The sequence below is a fragment of the Elgaria multicarinata genome, chromosome 4 (assembly GCF_023053635.1).
Source record: "Elgaria multicarinata webbii isolate HBS135686 ecotype San Diego chromosome 4, rElgMul1.1.pri, whole genome shotgun sequence".
NCBI classification, from domain to species: domain Eukaryota; kingdom Metazoa; phylum Chordata; class Lepidosauria; order Squamata; family Anguidae; genus Elgaria; species Elgaria multicarinata.
The window spans coordinates 1070366-1085264 of record NC_086174.1 but is presented as its reverse complement, the minus strand read 5'-3'; the positions used below and the strand labels follow the sequence as shown (position 1 = coordinate 1085264).

The window sequence follows — 14899 nt, the reverse complement described above, 5'->3', positions numbered from 1 at the left end:
TCATTGTACCTGCACTTGCCACCCACCCCCACCCACCCCGGATATTTCTCTCCTTCTGGGTTGCTTCCACACTAGTCCTTTGCTCTGGAACGGGCACTTTTCACAGGGCCACCCTGCAGCCTCCTAGCACAAACAGTCAAAACAGCCTTTTGCAGCGGTTCTGCCTTTTTTTCCTTAACGGATTTTCGGCAGTAAGGAAAGAGATGGAAGAAGCAGTGGGAAAACTCGGGAGAGTTATACGTGTGAAAGGAGGATGACTGGATCCCCCGTAAAGCCCCACGAATGATGCAGGGCAACGGCGTGGCAAAAGTCTTGTCTGGGAAAGACACGGTGGCTCTGGGCCGCCTCCAGGATCAGAGGCAGTCAGGCTATATGCACCAGTTGCTGGGGAACATGGGTGGGAGGGTGCCGTTGCACCGTGGTCGACAGCTGCTTGGCCCCTGTGTGAACAGGGTGCTGGACTAGATGGATCCCTGGTCGGATCCAGCCTCAGGACCCTTCTGATGTCTTCATCTACAGATGTAGATTACCTTAGTGATACTCTTGAGGGGTGTCGTACTGACATGTGCTGTGATGTGCCCTTCCCAGTTTGCGGTGCTGTTAAATTGGCATTTTTTATTTTACCCTAAAGTGCTTTTTTAAAATATTTGCATAATAGTTCTTAAATGGGAAAGAAAAAGTTTTAGCATAACTTTAGAATTCATTATTTTTTTAAATAGCCACGTTGCTAAAATGGTGTGCTGACCTGCCCACACGGCTATGTCACACCCACGACTGCATCTGGAAGATAGCAAGATGTACACACATGTACATAAAGGCACAACACCCTCCAGAAGCGTGGGAAGTCAGTTGCAATGCACTGACCTCACGGCAGAAGGATTGGGTGGTGTTAAAAGCCACCCGTTTGAAAGCGCCCTGCATCACTTTCCCCCCTGTATGCAGGTGGAGACCTGGGGCTGATGGGGGAGGGACCTGAGCTGAGACCCGAGAGAACTTGGCCCATCTCACATAGCTCTGACTGAAAGCCGTGTTGGACCCCACCGGCTGCCTTGGATAATGGGATGTGCTAGAGCTGTAAATAGTGATGGGCACATGTTGGCTTCCTTTCGTTCAGCAGTGTCCTAGACAGCCCCAGCAGACTGGATGAGGAGCACAGGTTAATCGCCCGGTACGCGGCCAGGTTGGCTGCTGAAGCTGGAAATGTGGTAAGTCATGAGATGCGCTCTCTCTCTCTCTCTCTCTCTCTCTCTCTCTCTCTCTCTCTCTTTCTTTCTTTCTTTCTTTCTTTCTTTCTTTCTTTCTTTCTCTCCCCACCCCCCCACCCCCGGGCATCTGATCTTTTAACATCTCTTCTCTGTCCAGTTCCAGATGGGATGACATCTTAAGCCTCGAGGCCCTTAGAGTGGCCTTTGGGGAAGAATACCTCCCTGCTTTGGGGGGAGGTAACGAGCGGGGTACCGCAGGGCTCAGTCCTGGGCCCAGGGCTCTTCAACATTTTTATTAATGATTTGGATGAGGAGGTGCAGGGAACGCTGATCAAATTTGCAGATGACACAAAATTGGGTGGGAGAGCTAATACCCTGGAAGACAGGAACAAACGGTCTCAAGTTACAAGAAGCCAGATTCCGGCTGGACATCAGGAAAAGCTTCCTGACTGTTAGAGCAGTATGACAATGGAGCCAATTTCATGGGAAGGTGGTGTGCTTTCCCACACTAGAGGCCTTCAAGAGGCAGCTGGACAGCCATCCATCAGGTATGCTTTAAGGTGGATTCCTGCATTGAGCAGGGGATTGGACTCGATGGCCGTAGATGCCCCTTCCAGCAATACTAGTCTGTGATTCTTTACTGAACTCAGAAGCCGCACAGAGTACTTGGGGTCAGTTTCAGCTGATCCACCAGCTACGGCCTTTCCTGGACAGGGACAACCTAGCCACAGTAGTGCATGCATTGGTAACTTCCCAATTAGACTACTGCAATGCACTCTAGTTGGGGCTGCCCTTGAAGACGACACGAAAGTTGCAGCTAGTGCAAAATGCAGCAGCTAGACTGCTGGCGGGTACATCTTACAGAGACCACATAACACCGGTCTTAAAGGAACTGCATTGGCTGCCTATACGCTTCCGGTCGGAATTCAAGGTGTTGGTAATGATGTTTAAAGCCCTAAACGGCTTGGGACCTCGATACTTGAGAGAGCGCCTCTCTTTATATATGCCTGCCCGAGACTTGAGATCTGTTGGAGGAGCCCTTCTCCGCATCCCACCAGCACAACACATTCGCTATGATGGGAGAAGGGAGAGGGCTTTCTCTGTGGTGGCATCCTGACTGTGGAATGCCCTCTCCTTGGAGGCCCGACTGGCGCCAACGCTGATTTTATTCCGGCCCCAAGTGAAAACATGGCTTTTTAACAAAGCATTTAATGGTTGAATTCACCAAGTTGACACATTGTTTTAACTGTTTTAATAGTTTTACTGCTTTTAAATTATATATTGTTTTAACTTTATTTATGGTTTAATTTGTTTTTAGCTGCGTGTATTTACTGTTTTGATACTGTATGCTTTTATCTGTACGCTGCCCTGAGATCTTATTGATATAGGGCAGGATATCAGTGTTTTAATTAATTTAATCAATCAATCAATCGTGGCCGACTCTTGAGACGTGATCTCTCTCTCTCTCTCTCTCTCTCTCTCTCCCCAGCCACGGCCACCAACTGAGCTGGGCTTCAACTTCGATGCCAACAAGCAGCAAAGGCAGCTGATAGCAGAGCTGGAAAACAAGAACAGGTAAGAGGGTGGGGGTGGGGGGCAACAGGCTGGCTTTCGTGGGCTCCTGAGCAAGAGCCCCCCCCTTTCTGTGCCGGAGGAGCATGCAGAATAGAAAGGCCCCCGCAGCTGCCCTGGCAAGGCAAGAGCGTGTGTGTGTGGAGGGGGGGGAGGGGGAGCACTTCCTTATCCCAACTCCCCCACCCCCCTTGTGCTCCTGTTCCTTCTCTTCTTTCTTAACGGGTCTTTCCTGGTAAGAAAAATAAAAGACAGAAGAAGCGGTGGGACGACACGGGAGGGTGCGTTTACTAGCGGCAGTTGGCAATGTCTGGAGGGCGCCCCCCCCCCCAATCCCTAAAATTGCATGACTGAGGCGAGGTGATGGAGTGAGAAGAGCTTCGTCCGGAGGCAGCCAGAGAGAGGGAGAGAAACTACTTCCCCCCCCCCCATGTACACCCGCTGCCCGGAGCTGCTGCTGAGGGTCCATCCTGGCCAAGCCTGCCAGCCCCGGCCTTCCCACGATGGTGGGGGAGGGAGGGGCCCGGGCAGCCCATTGGAGCCCTCACAAGCTGAGGCCTGAGCCTGCTCTGGGCGGGTCACCCACCAGAGACACCTTCGAGAGCTATCCTGGGATGATACACGTTTCTACGGCCTGATGATGCCCCCGAGAGAATTCCACGGGTTGATCCATCCCAGCAGATTTTGGGGCCTGGCTGTTCTGCAGCATCCTGGGAGACCAGCAGAATCATAGAATTGCAGAGTTGGAAGGGGCTTACAAGGCCATCAAGTCCAACCCCCTGCTCAAGGCAGGAATCCACCCTAGCCGAGACGTGGCGAGAGCCCACCGTCGAAGCCCACTAATCCCCTGACCAGGTTCATGCAGCTTCCTTGCCTTCTGCTTTCCTTGCACAGGGAGATACTCCAGGAAATCCAGCGCCTCCGGCTGGAGCACGAACAGGCCTCCCAGCCCACGCCGGAGAAAGCCCAGCAGAACCCGACTCTGCTGGCAGAACTACGGCTCTTGCGGTAAGCAAAGAACACGCCCACGTGTTTCTGAAAGTATCCTCGGATGTTGGTCTCACAAGAGCCTGCTGGTGGTGACCACTGGGACAGGGAGAGAAGGCAGCAGGTCTGTTCCCTCACTTGGCTCCAGGTCCCCTGCTTGGCCCGAGGCGCAGCGTGGGGGAAGCCCTAGCAGGCCAGACCCTGGGTCCCGCTAGCCCAGGATGGTCCACCGCGCTGAGCGGCAGCCAGGGCTCCGCAGGGTTCCAGGCAGGACTCTTTCCTGGCCCCACCTGCAGAGGCTGTCCGGGCTTGAACCCGGGACCTTCTGCAGGCGGCGCAGGGCCCTGATTTCTTTGCCGGCCCTGATCCCGCTGTGTCCGCGGTGCACGTGAAGATTTGGGGGCCGCCGCCCCCCCCCCCCCCGCCCGGTGCAGCTGACCGCTGCGTGCTTGTGTGCGGCTGGCCCCTCGGCCTGGCCAACTGGCCCTTTGTGCTTTTCAACCCGAACAGGCAAAGGAAAGATGAGCTGGAGCAGCGGATGTCTGCTCTCCAGGAAAGCCGGAGGGAGCTGATGGTACAGCTGGAAGGGCTCATGAAGCTGCTCAAGGTAAGGCCCGCCTCCGCCCCCGCCCCCGCCCTCGCGCCCGTGGGATCCCCGGTGTTTCTGGCTGCGTTGCTCTGGAGGAGGCTGATCCTCTGCCAGGAGCAGAGCGGGCTGCCTTAGACTGAGCCGTGCCGTGGGCCCCTTCTGGCCTGAGGGCTCCGCCCAGGACTGGGCCTGCGTGCAAAGCGCGTTCTCTCTCCCTGGCCACTGCTCTCGGGCGAACCACTTGGGTGGCTCAGGCATCTGGGGATGGCAGGCCTGGCCCGTGGCCGGTCAGCCGTGGCAGCTGCCTGGAATGGCCGCCGGCTCCAGCCCCCAGCTGCCCCCACCCCAGGATGCCCTTGGAGCCCCGCAGGAGGATTGCCCTGGCCTTCCCCGTTCTTCTCTGCCTCGTTCTGCTGGGAAGGATGGCCTGCAGTTCCTTCCGGGGCTGCCCCACCTCATTCCGGGCTGCCCCCCGGGGTGGGGAGGGGCTCCGAGAGTTGCGGGGAACCTGGGAGGCCCTCTAATCAGTACCGGAAATCTAGATCATCTCTTCAGTCGGGGGGGATGGGACCTTTTTCCCGGTGGGGCCCTGTTGGTGCACGGTGGGGCCAAAGCCAGCAGTGGGTGGGGCACCCCTCCCCCCCCCTCCCTGCCCAGTGAATTGCTCTTGCCCGAGGCCTGGACTCATGGCTTGCGGAGGGCTTTGGGAATCAGGCTGGGGGATGCTGGGGCCGCAGGTTGCCCAGTCACTGGCTCCATCAGGGTCAAGACGTTTCACCTAATTCATGTCCAGTCAAAATCTGCCTCCCTGTGACTTAAGTCCCTTCGATCTAGCCCTGTTCCTCCATGGCAGCAGAGGTTTAACCTTTGCCCTCTGGGCCTCGTGGGGCTCTGAACCCCAAGTGTCCACCTGTCACGGTGGGCGGCTGTGGCTTTCAAGAAGGATTGCAGCTGTCAAGGGAAGAGCTACCCACCCACCCACCCACGACAGAGAATGCTTTTGGAAGAGTACCTGCTGCTCCCCTTTCTGCATTCTTACACAACTGCAGATTAATTGTAGCTGAAGAGAAATTACTGATTTGGGAGGACCCTGGGAGGGGTGCAAACGAGTTGAGGAACTGGCTTCATTTGAGGTGGTTTGGATGAGAAATGAGTTTGCCTCCTTTGATATTTAAATAAACCCTAATCATTTCTACATTGGCATATGTAGACGGGGACAAGCCAGTGCAAGTTTTAATGCAGGTGTGTGTCCCATGAGCCTGGGCCCCAAACCTCTGACTCATAGAATCATAGAATCATAGAATGGCAGCGTTGGAAGGGGCCTACAAGGCCATGGAGTCCAACCCCCTGCTCAAGGCAGGAATCCACCCTAAAGCCTCCCTGACAGAGGGTTGTGCAGCTGCCTCTTGAATGTGTCTCTAGTGTGGGAGAGCCCACAACCTCCCTAGGTAACTGGTTCCATTGTTGTACTGCTCCCACAGTCAGGAAGTTTTTCCTGATGTCCAGCCGGTGCCTCACAAGACCCCTGGAGGCATCCTTGTGGGTCTTTGACGAGTGAGACACCCACCCACCCCGTCTTCTCTTCCCCAAGCTAAACATACACAGCTCCTCCAACCTTAAATTAGAAGAAGCCAAAGAAATCAAGATTTAAAAACCCTCTTGAAAACAGCAACGGATGCAGCCTGCCATAGATCACTGCAGAGGGCATGCCAGAGGGCAGGGACCACCACTGAGAAGGCCCTATCTCTTGCGCCCGCCAACCCTACTGATCTTAGTAGCAGGCCAGCCAGTACAGCCTCTAGCAATAACCTCAACACATGGGCAGATTCAAAAGGGTGTCGGCAGTCCTTCAAATAACCCAGACTCAAAACAGTGTAAGGCTTTAAAGGGCAACCCTAGAGCAGTGGTTCCCAAAGTGGGCGGTGTTGCCCCCTTGGGGGCGGTGGGATTGCATAGGGGGGCGTTAAGAGGCAAAGGGACGGCAGGGGGCGCTGGCAGGGGGCGCTAGCAGGCAAAGGGGCGGCAGGGGGGCGCTCGAGGTGGTCTCTCCAGAAGGTCCTAAAACCCAGGGACCGAGCAGGAAGGAGCGGCCAATTCAGCTGCTCTCCCCACACTGCTCCTGCTCAGGAAGGACTTTCTCATTCACGCAGCCGCTCTCTCCTCCTATCTCAAGCCCACCAGAAGTAGGGGGTGGGGGAAGCGCCCACAGGAGGCAGCAGAGCAGGAAACAGCGGCGAATTCAGCTGCTCTGCCCACTCTTCTCCTGCCTAGGAGGGCCCAGGGTTTCTTTCCTGCTGGAGCCACCGCCACTACCACCCGCCTGCTCCCTCCTACAAGCTGCCCCGGCAGACCTCTCACGATAGTTGCTGCACAAGGTGGGAGCAGCAGCCGTGTGGCGGAGAGGAAGGAGCACGTGGAGGACGGCGGGCGGCAGAGCAGCTGCCAAGAACAGCAGTCAGCCGGCAGGCTGGGTGGGGAGCAGGACTGCTTGTGCTGCTGCAAGGCATCACCAGGCTCCCTTCGCCTGTCAGGAGTTGCAGATTGGGGCGATCTCCCCTCTGAGCTGCTGCCCTCCTGTCCTAATCAGCCCGGCAGCTATTGTGAGGCTTGGGGGGATGGGGGGTTGGAGAGAGAGTGGGGGGGCTTGGGGGGAGGGCTTGGGGGTGAGAGAGAGATGCTGTGTGTCTGTGTGTGTGCTCCCACCCCCAAAAAAATCTGGACTACAACAGGATTGGGAGAGAAAAGAAAAGGGGGAGGGAGAGAGAATTGTAATTCCCCAGGTCCTTCCTGGCTAAAGAAGATTCAGCAGCACCCTTTTCCAGAATGCTTGCTGAAACCATTCCTGTCTGCCCTTGCTTATTTCAGGGTGTCCAACCCCCTTTTTTCAAGCGTTCTTTTGGTAAACATGGTATGTGTGTATCTTGTGTCACCATAAAAACAGAGCTGCAACACAATCCTAAGTATGTCTACTCAGAAGTAAGCCCCACTGAGATCAATAGAACTTACTCTGAGGTAAATGTGCATAGGATTCAGCCTGAAAATGAAGAGAGGGTGAAGAAAAGACAGGAGAAAATGAATTGTAGAAATAGAATAGCAAGGTAACTGTGGGATATTTAACCATATTTAAAGACAATAAGTACAGTAAAATTAGTGCCCCTCTACTTCAGTCCCAGCCAGATTTTCCATAGGAAAACTCTGTACCAGGTGGCAGATACTTATTTTAAAATTTTAATTAAAATACATTATCGTTTCCTATAACAAAATGGTGCTTACTCCTAAGTAAGTGTGTTCCACTGAAGAAGGAAATCCTATTTGATTCCTGTATTCATGCTAGTGTGACATGATAAGTTAAAGGCACAATTTTATGCATGTTTAGACAGAAAAAAGTCCTTCAACTCTTAGAATCCCCTCTAAATGGGAAGCACCTGCCCCAGGCTTGCCGAGGGAGGGAGGGAGGGAAAAGAGAGCGAATGCCTGTTTGCAGCCAGCATGGCAGGGCACACCAATTGGATTTTGAATAAAGTATTCAATTAATTGTTACTGTTTTGAATTTTATTGTTATTATCTTCCTTGGTGGGTCGTTGAAAACCACTATTCTGAATAATGATTTTTATAGTGTAGAGTAGGGGGGCGCTGGGCATGAGTTTGTGGAACCAAGAGGGCGGTGACCTGAAAAAGTTTGGGAACCAATGCACTAGAGGCATTCAAGAGGCAGCTGGACAACCATCTGTCAGGTATGCTTTAGGGTGGACGCAATGGCCTTGTAGACCCCTTCCAACTCTACTATTCTATGATTCTATGAAGGAGAAAGCTTTCACCAGCTACTAGTCATGATGGTTGTATGGAACCGCCAGGATCAGAGGCAGTCGGCCTTGGTACCTAGGGAGGTTGTGGGCTCTCCCACCCCAGAGGCCTTCAAGAGGCAGCTGGACAAGCATCTGTCAGGGATGCTTTAAGGCGGGTTCCTGCATGGAGCAGGGGGTTGGACTTGATGGCCTTAGGGCCCCTTCCAACTCTGCTATTCTATGATTCTATGATTGGTGAGCCAGTTGTTGGAGGATACCAGCAGGAGGAGCCCCAGGTCCTACTTGGGGGGCTTCCCGTTGGGGCACCTGGCTGGCCGCTGTGGGAATAGGATGCTGTGCAGGCCGTTGGCCTGGCTCTGGATGGCCCTTCCTCTGTTTCTATGGGATCTCTGGCTGGGAGGCCTCTGAGAGGAAGCCTGAGCCAGCCTTGGCCAGGCACAGCGTAAGGCAGCAGTTCCTTCTTTCCTCTCATGTCCTCATTTCTTTGTGTCCTTATGTGTCAGCAGACATCCGCCTTCCCCCTGGGCATGCGTGTGTGTGTGTCTGTGTGTTTGTGTCTGTGTTGCCTTTCAAGATAATGATTAACTGTCTGGTCTCTCTGTCTCTCTCTCTCTGTGTGTGTCTCTCTCTCACACACACACACACGTTTTCTGTTATCAACCTTTATAGGAAGAGGAGCAAAAGCAGGCAGTAAGTTCATGTCCCCTGACTGTTTTGTTTTTATTTTGGTTCTGCATGAAAAGACTGTGTATTATATATTTCCTCCTCATGATGGGATGCAAACAAGCCGGACGGGGCAGAGTCGCCTTCCGACATCCTCAGCGCTCCAAATCCGGCCACTTTTGTCCTCCGGAGACTGTGGGCGTATTAATGCTTGGTGCAGTTGCTTGCTCTCTTCAGTGAAGTTCATTGCCCTAAGGAGCCAGGCCTCTTTTATTTATTTATTTATTTATTTATTTTTATTTATTACATTTCTATACCGCCCAATAGCCGGAGCTCTCTGGGCGGTTCACAAAAATTAAAACCATTCATAATATAAAACTTGGCTTTTAAAGGAAATGTTCAGGTGTGGCAAGACCCGGTGGCGGGGGGGGGGGGGGGGGGCGTGGACTCTTTTGCATTGCTCTGGTCGCTTTTTCTGCCTGGAGGTATTTGAACGTCTCCGTTCCTCTTTGGGAAGTCCCTGCATTTGCCTGTTATCCATGCATGACCCTGTGCATGAAAACCAGTGAGCCGCTCTAGGCTTGGGAGGCGCTCTGTCCCACTGCCTGGCAAGGTCTTCCTCAGCAAAGCCTCCACGCTCCACCAGTGGGGTGGGTGGGGTGCTTGCCTGCCTGCCTGCCTGCCTGGAGATGCCCTTCAGCCCTGCTCTGCTCCTTATTCCCATCCAGCATTAACGCCGAATACACTCCAGAGGGAGCCCTTTTTCTTTCCTAAGCAAGGAACCAGAATTGATTTGGGCTTCAGCTTACGCTAGAGGCTGGAAACCTCAAGGACCGGGTTTTGGGAGAGGAGAAACACATTGGCTGCATACATCTGGGGCCAAATCAGGGGCAGGGGGTTGGACTCGATGGCCTTGTAGGCCCCTTCCAACTCTGCTATTCTATGATTCTTCTTATGAGAGCTCAATCAGTGGTATGCGAACTGAAAATTCGCCTTCCTTGTTGACGCAAAGGTGACTTCCACCTCAGCTAGAGTCCCAGTGCACGCAGTTTTCTGATAACTTTGCATTTTGATTATTTGTTTCTGGGGACCAGTGTCTGAAGAGCAAACTGGAGACGGCGCTTGTAACGGGCCCAATTCTGTTCACGTTAGAGAGACTTGCAACCTTTTGCTCCTTCCCTCCCGCCCCCGCCCGTGTCACATAAATGCCCCCCCACCCCCTTCCTGCCCTTCTGATGGAGCAAACTCCCGTCCACCTGGAAGGCAAAGCAAACGTTGACCTTGTTCAGGTTTTGGCTTTGCAAAGAGATGCATGTCGCTGTGTCTGGGCTCCATCACACCTCCTTTTTTGATCCAGTTTTCATCCACGCTTCCCCCCCCTCCGTTTCCTTAGCGAGTCGAGCGCTGGGCACTTTCACGTCTGTGCGCTGCTGCGCTGTTTCAGCTCGTGTATCTTTTCACCCGGAGCGCTACTATGCCGGTGAAATCTCCCACCCCGCCCCTGGGGCAAGGTTTACAGGGGAGGAGGAGCAAAGGTTTGTGTTGCTGGTCAAAGAACAGGATGGCCGGATAGAACGCGGTGACAGCAATATACGGGAGGGAGGAGCGCATTTATTTCTCAGGGAGGGAAAACAATCCAGACTTTCCCTGCTCCAAAAAGAAATGAAACGTGGGGGGGAAGAGGCGAAATGAGTGCAGGACGTGGACAACGACATGTGAGTACCGGGCTGCAAAACCACATACCAGGCATGGCGAGTGTGCGATAAATCACTGGTGTGATGGAGCTCTCTGCTGAGTGCTGACATTTGCAGTAGAACACTGAAATATGTCCATATGTTGAAAAATGGCTGTCAGGGCACTGAAGGAAAAAGCTCCATCTGTGGATGGGTTCTCTGGCAGGTTGACACTAGTTGTTGTTGTTGTTATTGATTTCTTAGATGCCTATTTCAAAAAAAGACTTAAGGCAACTTACAACAGATAAAATATACAACATTTGAAACATCTAAAATAATTATCCACTAAAATACAAACACCCCAGAAAGCAACTAAAACATTAGCGCCAATAATCATAAATGATTCAACTATTATGTTAAACAGCCCATTGTATCCCATCAGACACCTGGGAATAGAGTAAAGCCTTAACCTGGGAGCGAAAAGATGACAATGTTGTTGCCAGTTGGCCTTTGCTGGGGAGAGCATTTCATTATCGGGCCGCTCCTGAAAAGGCCTTTATCCCTCATCACCATCCTACAAACTTCCCTTGGAGGAGGCACTCCTTGGAAAGACTCAGATATTGATTGTACGTGTGGGTACGTTCGTTCTGGGAAGGCGGTCCCAATCCATAGTTCAAAATCAGCACCTTGAATCAGGCTTGGAAATGTACAGGCAGCCGTTGCAAGAGGGCCAGGATTGTGTGATACGCTCAGATCTTCTAGTCCTCATTATCAATCTGGCCTCCACATTTTGCACAAGCTGCAGCTTCCAAACTGTCTTCACAGGCAGACCCACGTAAAGCGCATTGCATTAATTTAACTACTGAAGCCAGGTCATCCCTGTTCAGATGGGGGTGTAACTGGGCCACTAGTCAAAGTTGGTAGAAGGCACTCCATGCCACCTGACTCTCAAATGATAAGAGATGGCTCCAGGAGAACCCCCAAACCTATTCTTTCAGCAGGAGTGCAACCCCATCCGGAACAGGCTGAACACCATTCATCTAGTCAGGTGAACCACCCACTAACAGCATCTCTGTCTTACCTGGACTGAGTATCAGTTTATGAGCCCTCATCCAGCCCGTTGACCCAGCCAGGCACCAATGCAGCACATCCTCAGCCTCACCAGATTAGGATGAAAAAGTACGTTATCAACTTACTGATGACAACACACCAAGACACTCGGATGCCCACTCAGCAGTTTCATGTAAATGTTAAATAGCATGGGGGGACAGAACCAACCCGTTCAGAACCCCATACTGGAGAATCCACAGGGCCAAGCATGTTCTGGAGCTGACTATCCTAATAGGAGCAAAACCCCTGCAACCAACCGGGTTACACTAACCCTTTAGTCATCATACAGGGTGACCAAGGCTGTTTCCATGCCAAAACCCAGCTTGAACCCGGATTGAAATGGATCCAGACAATTGGTCTCAACCAAGAGCATCTGGCGCCTCTTGGCTGCCACCCGCGCAAGGATCTTGCCCAGCAAAGAATCGTTCTCCACCAGCCTAAAGTTGTTAAGAGCTTCAGGGTCCAGGGAGGACTTTTTCAGGTCTTACCGCCACCTCTTTAAGGCAGCCCAGGACCACCCGCTCTTGCAAGGAGTCTGCTCCCTCCCTGCCAGATTTAATAAGCCACAAGGGGCAAGAGTCCAATAAGGGAGTGGTTGCACGAACCTGTCCAAGCACCTTGTCAACGTCCTCGAGTTGCACCGGTTGGACAAGACCGAACTCTGGATACCTCACCTGATTCACCTGCTGTAGCAGCAGAGTCTACGCCCCAGTGGATGCAAGAGATTTTATCCTGGAAATGTCTTACAAGCTTGTCACAGTGGGCATCTGATGGTTTCACTCTCTCCAGCATATAATATATGACCCAAACAACTCTGAAAAGCTCTGCTGCATGGTGTAGAGAGGATGCAGTGGAGGGGAAGAAGCAAACTTTCTTCACTGTCCCTGAATCAGCCGAGAGGCGTGAGCGCCCACCAGTGTTTGACTGTATTCACAGGCTGTTTGCTCCATCCACGCTCGCTGCAGCCATCCGCCAGCCGGCTTCGTCGCTCTCAGCTCTGGGGCATATCGTGGGGTATAGCAATTCACCCACCCATCAGGAGGCTCCTAAAATCCTGCGTATAGTTCGGGTGACCCTATGAGAAGGAGGACAGGGCTCCGATACCTTGGCTATGCCCCCAAGAAGTAGAAGCGCCAGTGGGCAGAGTGGGGGACTGGCAGGAATCCCTGAGCCGGCTTCGGGAGGAGGAGAGGCTCCTCCAAGAATGGGGTGGGGTAGGGCTGGGGGGTATTTTTCTAAGATGGATTTGGGGGAAGGGCTCACACAGGTTGATGTTTTCCCAAGCCATCAAAGTGGTCCACATCTTGGGTGGACCATGACTTGCCACATCCTGAGAAATCCTGGAAATGTTGTTTGAACCATTGCCTAGCGAGCCACATTCACAAGACTCATTCAGCACCCCAAGGTCAACTGAAATGCTGCCTTCCAGGTTGACTTGGCTGCATGAAGAATGATCCTGGCACTTGGCATCAGCACTCCGTTCCTCTGCAGAGGCTTGTTGAGGCCTGCTTCTCTTTCCAGCAGAACAAGAGAAAGGGATGGTGGCTGTTACGTTCATCTCCCTAGATAGCTTAAATGAATGGACAATGGTGCTACTTGGAAAGCTCAGGGATAAACGAAGTCCAGGTTGAAAGGGAGCTGAGAATAGTAGAATAGTAGAATAGTAGAATGATAGGATAGTAGAGTTGGAAGGGGCCACCAAGGCCATCGAGTCCAACCCCCTGCTCAATGCAGGAATCCACCCTAAAGCATCCCTGACAGCTGCCTCTTGAGTATGGGAGAGCCCACAACCTCCCTAGGTAACTGGTTCCATTGTCGTACTGCTCTTAACAGTCAGGAAGTTTTTCTTGATGTCCAGCCGGAATCCAGCTTCCTGTAATTTGAGCCCATTATTCCGTGTCCTGCACCCTGGGAGGACGGAAAAGAGGTCCTGGCCCTCCTCTGTGTGACGACCTTTCAAGTATTTGAAGAGTGCTATCATGTCTCCCCTCCATCTTCTCTTCTCCAGGCTAAACATGCCCAGTTCTTTCAGTTTCTCTTCATAGGGCTTTGTTTCCAGACCCCTGATCATCCTGGTTGCCCTCCTCTGAATCCCCTCCAACTTGTCTGCATCCTTCTTGAAGTGTGGTGCCCAGAACTGGACACAATACTCAAGATGAGGCCTAACCAGTACCTCACATTCACTTTTTTTGCAGCCATATCGCACTGTTGGCTCATATTCAGCTTGTGATCTACAACAACTCCAAGATCCTTCTCGCTTGTAGTATTGCTGAGCCAAGTATCCCCCATCTTGTAACTGCATTTATTTCTTTTTCTTAGATGCATTTATCCCTATGAAATTTCATTCTGTTGTTTTCAGCCCAGCACTCCAGCCTGTCAAGATCACTTTGAAGTTTGTTTCTGTCTTCCATGGTATTAGCTATCCTACCTAATTTTGTGTCGTTTGCAGATTTAATAAGCATTCTCTGCACCTCCTCGTCCAAATCATTCATAAAAATGTTGAAGAGCACTGGGCCCAGGACTGAGCCCTGCGGTACCCCACTCCTTGCCTCCCCCTAGTTTGAGAAGGTACCATTGATAATCACTCTTTGAGTCTGATTCTGTAGATCCACCTAATAGTGGATCTGATTAACCACTTTTAGCTGGTTAATCAGAATGTCATGGGGCACATTTTCAAAAGCTTTGCTGAAGTCAAGATATATGACGTCCACAGCATTCCCACAGTCCACAAGGGAGGTTATCCTATCAAAAAATGAGATCAAATTAGTCTGACAGGATTTGTTCCTGACAAATCCATGTTGGCTTCTAGTGATCACTGCATTGATTTCAAGGTGTTTACAGATTGACTTCTTTATAATCTGCTCCAGAATTTTCCCAGGGACGGATGTCAGACTGACTGGTCTGTAGTTCCCAGGTTCCTCCTTTTTGCCCTTTTTGAAGATAGGGACAACGTTAGCCCTCCTCCAGTCGTTTTCTCCTCTGTCTTTTGTCCTCTGTCTTTCTCACGTATCTGAAGAAAGCCTTTTTATTGCTTTTAGCTTCCCTCGCTAGTCTCGGCTCATTCTCAGCTTTAGCCTTCCTGACGCCATTTCGGCACTTTTGTGCTACTTGTCTGTACTCAAACCCCAATGAACAGAGAGAGACTTACTTCTGAGTAAAGAGAAGTAATACCTCAAAAGTAAGCATGGGGTTGCAGAGCACTTCTTTCCGGTTTGCTATTTTAGACTTTTTTTAAAAAAAAAAAAGCTTCTGAGTGACCACACTATGAAAAGTCAGTTTTATATGTGTTTTCTC

The 14899-nt window shown here is 51.8% G+C and overlaps 1 protein-coding gene across 2 annotated transcripts in view; it reads left to right on the top strand.

Moving 5' to 3' along the window:
• Positions 1-14899, top strand: part of DTNB (dystrobrevin beta) — a 148437-nt gene that overhangs the window by 94202 nt on the left and 39336 nt on the right. The window contains exons 12-16 of one of the 2 annotated variants that reach the window (XM_063123691.1): positions 1115-1205; positions 2695-2780; positions 3672-3785; positions 4275-4371; positions 8829-8849. In XM_063123691.1, the coding sequence (XP_062979761.1) occupies positions 1115-1205; positions 2695-2780; positions 3672-3785; positions 4275-4371; positions 8829-8849 (409 nt within the window). The remainder of the gene's footprint in view (positions 1-1114; positions 1206-2694; positions 2781-3671; positions 3786-4274; positions 4372-8828; positions 8850-14899) is intronic. The other variant, XM_063123692.1, reaches the window with a different exon arrangement.